Source organism: Pimephales promelas, chromosome 1, assembly GCF_988280905.1.
Source record: "Pimephales promelas chromosome 1, fPimPro1.hap1.1, whole genome shotgun sequence".
In the NCBI taxonomy this organism is placed as follows: domain Eukaryota; kingdom Metazoa; phylum Chordata; class Actinopteri; order Cypriniformes; family Leuciscidae; genus Pimephales; species Pimephales promelas.
The window spans coordinates 9,635,274-9,643,113 of record NC_142769.1 but is presented as its reverse complement, the minus strand read 5'-3'; the positions used below and the strand labels follow the sequence as shown (position 1 = coordinate 9,643,113).

The 7,840-nt window shown below is 34.3% G+C and overlaps 1 protein-coding gene across 1 annotated transcript; it reads right to left on the bottom strand.

The window, feature by feature from the left end:
- Positions 1-274: 274 nt before the first annotated feature.
- On the bottom strand, positions 275-6,563 carry mrpl21 (mitochondrial ribosomal protein L21). Its single transcript, XM_039669643.2, has 7 exons — positions 6,407-6,563; positions 5,669-5,729; positions 5,085-5,170; positions 2,796-2,959; positions 2,326-2,378; positions 615-718; positions 275-505 (listed from the first exon to the last, which is right to left on the bottom strand). Exons 1-7 carry the CDS (start codon positions 6,495-6,497, stop codon positions 441-443), a joined length of 624 nt encoding a protein of 207 aa, XP_039525577.1. The 5' UTR covers positions 6,498-6,563; the 3' UTR covers positions 275-440.
- Positions 6,564-7,840: the final 1,277 nt, after the last annotated feature.

The window sequence follows — 7,840 nt, the reverse complement described above, 5'->3', positions numbered from 1 at the left end:
ATAGTAGAAAGATGTCAAAAATATTTACAAAATATTGTTTTAATTTAATAAAATAAATAAAAATGCAAAAGAATCCCCCAAATATAATTGAAAAACAAAAATAAAATAAATTTAACAACAATAGTGAAACTAAAAAATGACAAAAAGTCACCAGTGAATAGTGTAAAATTCAATGTGGCATCTACCACATTTTAATTAAGCTGTTCACTCCTTCAGAAAGCTTAATTTTGCCATCACTAGTGATCATCAAATACACACAGTACATGATGCCACGTCTATGACACGGAAACATTTATTGTGACATACAATAGATACAACCAGCAACTCGCTGCTCAAAACAAAATTTGAAAACTTTATTTACATGGTCTTAATTGTGAAACCTGAACAATCATTCCTGATTCACAGAAATGGCATGTAATTTACTTTACAAATGCAACGGGTTAAAACAGTCTTGGTAAAACATCAATGGTGTTGATCCTAAGCACGGTCTGCGGTTGAATAATGACTGTTGATAAAGAAGAGAAAAGTTCAATTAATGCACTGGTGAAAATATCAAACAATAATACACTAAAAATCTATTTGAGTGAATATTTTGCATTTAAAATCCTGCATACTTCTCTTTTTTTGGAATCGATGCCTCTTCCAGAATCTCATGTGAACCATTGGCCAAGACTCGGTCTTCTCAATGACTGTAGCGTGAACTTGAACTAAATCACAGCTGAGGACCAGAAGAGCAGAAGTAGACTGTGACAAGTGTAGACATCTGAAGTGATCATTACTTCAACATTCCTTAGGGTTTCATAGAGCTTCGGAGCTTTTAAAGTTCCTTTTAAGACCAAGGCCGATTCACATCGCATCGACAGAAGGCAACAGACACTCCGTCAAACCTGTATGGATTTCTTTTTTCTGCTGAACACATGATATGTTTTGAAGACCCTATTAGTATGGGGGGAAACATGGAAGTCAATGGGGTCCATCAACTCTTTGGTTACAGACATTCTTCAAAAAATATTTTTTTTATTCAGCAGTAGAAAGAAATTCATACAGGTTTGGAACAACTTTGATGACAGTATTTTCATTTTCGGGTGAACCAGAAAGACCCGCAGAAACCCTGTTCCAGGTTTAATACAACATAAGCTCTACTGAGAGAATATATCATGCAGTTAATTACCACAGAAAACATACAGTATGAATGAATAAAAGTGATCCTTCAAGAAAAAAATTATCATGATAATAATAAAGGAAATTCACAATCATTCAAAAGTTTAGGTTAGATTTGTTAATGTTTTTGAAGTCTCTCGTACTCAACACGGCTGCATCTATTGTATCAAAAATACAGATTTTTTTTTATATGTGTTTAATTGTAACTTATTTTAAAATGTAATTTATTCATGTGATGCAAAGCTGAATTTTAAGCATCATTACTCCAGTCTTCAGTGTCACGTAATGCTTCAGAAATCATTCTAATATGCTGATTTACTGCTCAAGAAATATTTCTGATTATTATCAATGTTGAAAACAGTTGTGCTGCTCCATATTTGTGTCAAAGGCATACAGAGTCCCTAACGGGACATAGTGGTGTAAAAAATATGGGATGGGAGGAAAAAAATATTTTTCAAAGCTTTTGCGTTCTTGTGAGTTTGGAGAAACACTTCCTGTTTAATGTCCCGCTGGCAGTTTCAGACAGTTCTGTGTGTTAACAATGGAGCGGTTCATACAAGTTATTTTTAACTTGGACTTAAGAACGCTTTGAAAAACATTTTAATATTATTTTTTCCCACCATCATGTCCCTTTAGGTGGCTCTCTGAAAGCACAGTATTTATTTGAAATCTAATTTTGTTACCGTCACTTTTTATTAGTTTATTGTGAATAAGCCTTCTAAAGGCTACTGATCCCAAAATAGTTTATATAGGCTAGTTTATTAGTTTAGTTCAGTAGTTTATAAATACCCAGTGTCCCTGTGTGAAGTAATATTATAAGGACTATATTAGGCAGATTTATCAAAGCACTCGAAAAGATCACAAGAAAATGAAAAATGCACCAAACTCTGTCCATTCTACTATATTTACTACATACACCCAAAAATCCAAAATAACATCAGACCATAAACAATGTCAAAAAGGTGTAAAACTCTGAAAACCAGATAAGAGCAGAGCACTGTACTTAAAATAAAAACCATATTTCTAGCAAGAACACAATGATTCCTCAATAGACATTCATGATATGTCTTTCAGAAAAAATTTAGTTTGTTTATATGCTGTGCAAATTTTTAATTGCTTAGAAGATGAATTAGTTTCAAACTAGAAATACATTTTATATCTTACCTAAGAAGTGGCTTTCCAATAAGAGTGAAATCACTTCCTCCAACTAATAACACCTGCAAAAAAGAAGCATTAGCACTATGAAAACAACCGATTACCATAGAAATACTGTACTCGTGTAGCATGTAAGTGAAAATTAACAAAAAACAAAATTAAGGAAACAAATCCATTTAGGTTTAATGGCATGTTGTCTTCCATGAAAATGTGGGTTTCAACTGAGAAATGCTAGTAAATACTAGTTTGGATTTTATAGCTCGGCTACTGTAGATTTAAAGAGGATATATAATGCCCCGTCACAAAGTCTTGATTTTGTTTTTAGGGACTACTAGAGAAGTTTTTTTATCCAAAGAATGTCCAACGGATGAATAATGATAATCTGTGCATCTCTAGTTCAATAAGCTACAAAGAAATACATGTAAATCTGTACGAATGTCTGTATGAGCGGATGAGAAAGTGTGAAGCTGAGGTCGAACCTTTTCCATTCTTATCCTGTCGCCACATGCTGCATCGATGTGGTTTTCGATGAGGATCAGGTCTTCATTGGTCACCTTCCACTGACGGCCAGCAAAATGAACTACAGCAAACAAACGTCCAAACTCACCCTTCTCAATCAGGCCCTTTACCTTGCCTACAACCACTGTGAATACAAGGCGGAAGAGGAAATGAATGGAAATCACAAAACTAACCCATTCCATCTTAATAATGGTCTCTGAAATTAAACATTTTATAAATTGATCAAGGGTGACAGGAAAGATTTACAAACGATTTCTAATTCAAATTAGAGTTAGAGTTGTTCACTTAAAAAAACTTTTGCGATAATTTACTCAACCCCATGTCATCCAAGATGTCCATGTCTTTCTTTCTTCAGTCGAAAAGAAATGAAGTTCAAAGGAAGAAATGAACTGTTCAAAGGGCTTTAAACGATTCCAGACGATGAATAAGGGTCTTATCAAGCAAAACGATCGCTCATTTAATAAATAAATAAATAAGTAAGTAAATAACAAAGTTTAAGTTTTATAAGCTCAAATGCTCGCCTTGCTTTGTTCTGTGATGCGTGTTTATGACTCTCCTGTTCAAAATGAACAAATTTTTTTCCGAGTCATTTGGATCATTCAACAAACGTAACGAACGAATTGACTCAGAAAAAAGATTTGTTCATTTTGATGAACGAATTTGAACAGGAGAGTCAAAAACACGAGCAACAGAGCAAGGCGAGCATTTGAGCTTATAAAACGTAAACTTTGTTATTTATTTATTTATTAAATGAGCGATCGTTTCGCTTGATAAGACCCTTATTCATCGTCTGGAATCGTTTAAAGCCCTTTGAACAGTTTGCAGTTTACACTAAAAGTGTCTTTTGGAACTTGAACCGTTTGGTTCCCATTGAAATCCATTATATGGATAAAAATCCTGGAATGTTTTCATCAAAAACCTTGATTTCTTTTCGACTGAAGAAAGAAAGACATGGACATCTTGGATGACATGGGGGTGAGTAAATTATCAGCAAAAGTTTTTATTTTTTTTAAAAGTGAACTACTCCTTTAATGCTGTTCTTTTGAAAAGTCTATTCGTTAATGATTCCTGGAAAAAATGTATCATCATGTATACCATAAATTAATGCATTTAACACCATATGAATTTAGTGGTTTAGTTTGAATTTTCTGAAGAGACACAGTTAGTGATGGCCAAATGAAGCGTTTCGAAGCATTATTGCTTTCTGATACAATTGTGTCCAAAATGGTTCATTACTCGAAGCTTCATTCTGATAGAAATTGCAGCACCATCTCCTGGTGAAGTAAATGTAATGCAACAAAGCTGACAACCATAAAATGCAAATAGGCGTGTATGTTAACGCCCCGTTTATGACGAGTTTACCGAAGCGATCAAAGCTAGTGCAGTGAAACTTATTTATTTAGGTGAATTTTACAGATACTGATTAATTCCAATCACAACTACTGTGTTCACTTTGACAATAAAACATTAAGCATGATGTGTGTGTGTGTGTGTAATTATTTCTTTTTAGACAAGGACAGAAGATCAGACCAGCTTAAAAAAAAGTTGGAAACCATCACAGAAATTCTAATGGTTTCGATTAAAATACCAATAGGAACCATTTGCTTTTACCATTTAAACCACTATACAGTAGAGACCATCAGAAACTACTATAATTCCAATGAAAACCATTAAATCCAATAGAATTTCTGCAATAGTTTCCATGACTACAGAAACCATTATTACCGTTTCTTTCCTGTGGTTAACAACTTGTTAATTGGTGGGACAGATATTTTTGTATGTTTTGTATGAAAAAGATGTGCTTGTGTAACTGGTTGAACTTGAATAATGTAGTTTCTGTTTTTCTTCATACCATTCAATAAAATATTTGTATGCAGAAAAGTCAAAGAACTAATTCTATTTGGGAAAATACGTTTAAATTGTTCCCAAACTTGCGAAAGACTTCTCTTTCTTGCTGGCTCCATCACAACAACACTAAAATAAACTCAATCCACTCTCAATAATAACGCCAATCCAAACGCCGACTACTACAACCCACGGTGTTGCCATGGTTTGGCTTCACTTTTATAAGAAATACAGCCGCAAGGTTTCAAACCTGTCAACACTGGATCAGGCTGTCAAAGTAGTCAGGCAGTTCACTACGGGAGTGAACCAGTGTGTTTGCTTCAGACGTCATTTTCACGTGACTAGTGACGTAATGATACAAGCAAATTCAACTTTAACTGTTAAGCTCAGACCAGCGCACTTGCCTTGATGCTTTTTCCTCTCTTCTTCAGGATCAAATACTGGTAGCTCAGGCCACGGCGGTCTGGATAGTGATGTCGGTGGTACATAACTGAAAGCACAAGACACTAGGTTAGGCCTCCTGATGTCACTGTAGTGCACATACTGTTCATCATTCAAAACACAACTACATGGGCGGGTACAAAAGATACATAACATGAATTACACGTAAATAAGATGCATGTCAACCTGAAGAATATTTATGCAATATATCAAAATATCTCAAGTCAGTGCTATTCAAATTCAAGTCAAACAAAATGCAGACCAAACCAGACTTTTTTTGTCAATGAAAAGCGGTCATAAAGATTAAAAATATCACCCTAAATTACCTTGTTATCTGTTAGAGCAAACAGCGGTGCATAACCTATATTACCATTACAAAGAAATCAATTTGACAGTAATAGGCTAAAGTGGGCACTAATGGTACATTAGATTCATACGTTTCCAGTACATAATTTCAAATGGGTCATATTTGACCTGTCAGTTGAATAGGCCTGTTTTATATTTAGGGACCTAAAAAGACAAACACACTGGAAGATATTTAAGTTACCTTGCAGGATAAATGATGCTTGCAGAGCTTTGAAAGCGGGTCAGTGCAGGAACCAAACCACCTGTAAGTTACAGTGACTATTTAGCCAGTTATACAGCTTGAAAACATTGACACAGGATGTAGATACACACTTTAAACTCATATGTACACATCAATACTTATGCATGTTTTTTTAACTAGAAATGTCTCCTGTTTTATTCTATGGTACCATATGTTTGTGTGGTGTTATTATCAATGCAAATCATACTGTAACGTTAGATTAATGTTGACATTTGTGGATAATAATTCTGAAAAATTACAATATGAAGAGTTCAGATGCAAAAGCCTCTAAATGCCATTTGAAATTTTCTTCTTTAATGATGATTTTTATCAAGCTTGTATATTTAAGTTCAGTGATTTCACTTAAATGGCAATGATAATTACCTATTAATTGTTATTTAAGTGAAATTACTGAACTTAAATATACAAGTTTGATAAAAATCATCATTAAAGAAGAAAATTTCAAATGGCATTTAGAGGCTTTTGCATCTGAACTCTTCATATGCTCTTGAACTAAACATCAGAAAGTCAACATTCGCTTTTAATAAAAGTACGTTTAAATGTTTTTACTCCCTAAAAAAAGTTGAAACTGATAACGACCTGAAGAAAAAATTCACATGGCACATTGCATGGACATTAATAACAAGAAAAAATATTTGTGCTGACGATTTATCTTGATGTATAAAAAAGCATACAGACGTTTGGTCGTGGCTTGTGATAAATGCGCTCCAGCGGTCCTGAGAAGCCGCAGAACCCCCGCAATATTCCCTGGATTCAAAGTCATCGCCATAGCGAAAACTAAGTGCCGGAAGCACAACGTAAGGGAATGAAAATACCTTCCTCCAGACACATAATCAGTACACAAAGGTTCCTAGACCATGTCGGAACCGGAACCTGGTCGGAACATTGAAGCAGAACACGTCTCCGTCCGCTCGCGGTCGAGGGCAGAATGAATGGGAGTCAATGGGGTTTCATCCCCAGAAACCCACTTTTCTCAGGATGTAATTTTTTGTCAAGTAATTTTAAAGTTGCATTCAAAGGGGAGGGCTAAGATAATACACTCAGCTGAAAATTACATTTTTAAGTTCACTTATCTGTTCTAAAAATCCGTTCAAAACTGTGATGACCTCACACAATAGCAGAATGCTAGCGTGTTCCGGCCAACAATGGCCAAACCTGTAAGAAATCAAAAGGACATAAGTACTCGTTCATTCGACTTTTGGCCTATAATCTATATTGAACTCGCGGAATCAACAATAAAATCTATGTTGATTTAACGACAAGCAGGTGAAAGAGAGACATTTAGCCGTTTAGCCCCATAGACTCCCATTCATTCTGCACTCGCCCGCGATCACCTCCAGTGGAATTCTAATGGAACTGCAACCAAGATGATACACAACGGGAAGCGCCAAGGCTCTCCGTTAGACGGGGGTTCTGGCAGTACGTCAACGCGCCCGCCATTTTGCGGAGGGCAAGACCCCCATACTGAGATGGATATAATTTAATTTTCATTTTATATTAAATAACGGGTTTTGTGTGTGTGTGTGTGTGTGTGTGTGTGTGTGTGTGTGTGTGTGTGTGTGTGTGTGTGTGGAAAAAGCATTTTCTGTCTTTAATCCGATTTTAGCTTGTGCTTAGAATTGAGCCATTGAGAAAATAAAACAAATCAGCAAAATTAAACAAATTTGATATTTACAGATACTTCAAATATACAATAAAAAAGATAACTGATGGATCCTTATGGTATTAATTATACTATTATGACATGGACGGTACAATTAGGCTACACTGTGCAATGCATATAATAAATATAAGAAATTGAAAAGTAATAGTGAATAGTTTAGTGTACAGTCAATAAAACAAATATACAGTAACAACAGTATACAGTAAATAAAATAATAATGAATAGTATAATTATATAATATCACAAGTACAATAATACATAGATAATAGCATATACAATAATAATAATACAATTAAATAATATATACAATTAAAAAAATAAGTTAAATAGTGACTAGTATAATAATTTAACACCATAACTATAATAGATTGATAATCGCAAGTGGTATAATAAAAATAATTAATAGAAAATGTATTGTAATTTTAATTGCAGAATAATACAATAATAAA

Bases quoted from the DNA above. Each gene is read 5' to 3' on its own strand.
- mrpl21 (XM_039669643.2), bottom strand. From the start codon at position 6,497: ATGGCGATGACTTTGAATCCAGGGAATATTGCGGGGGTTCTGCGGCTT. The intron at 5,171-5,668 runs GTAACTTAAATA...TTGTGCTTTCAG, and splicing joins AGCATCATTTATCCTGCAAG to TTATGTACCACCGACATCAC. The intron at 506-614 runs GTATGCAGGATT...CTTTATCAACAG, and splicing joins TCGATTCCAAAAAAAGAGAA to TCATTATTCAACCGCAGACC.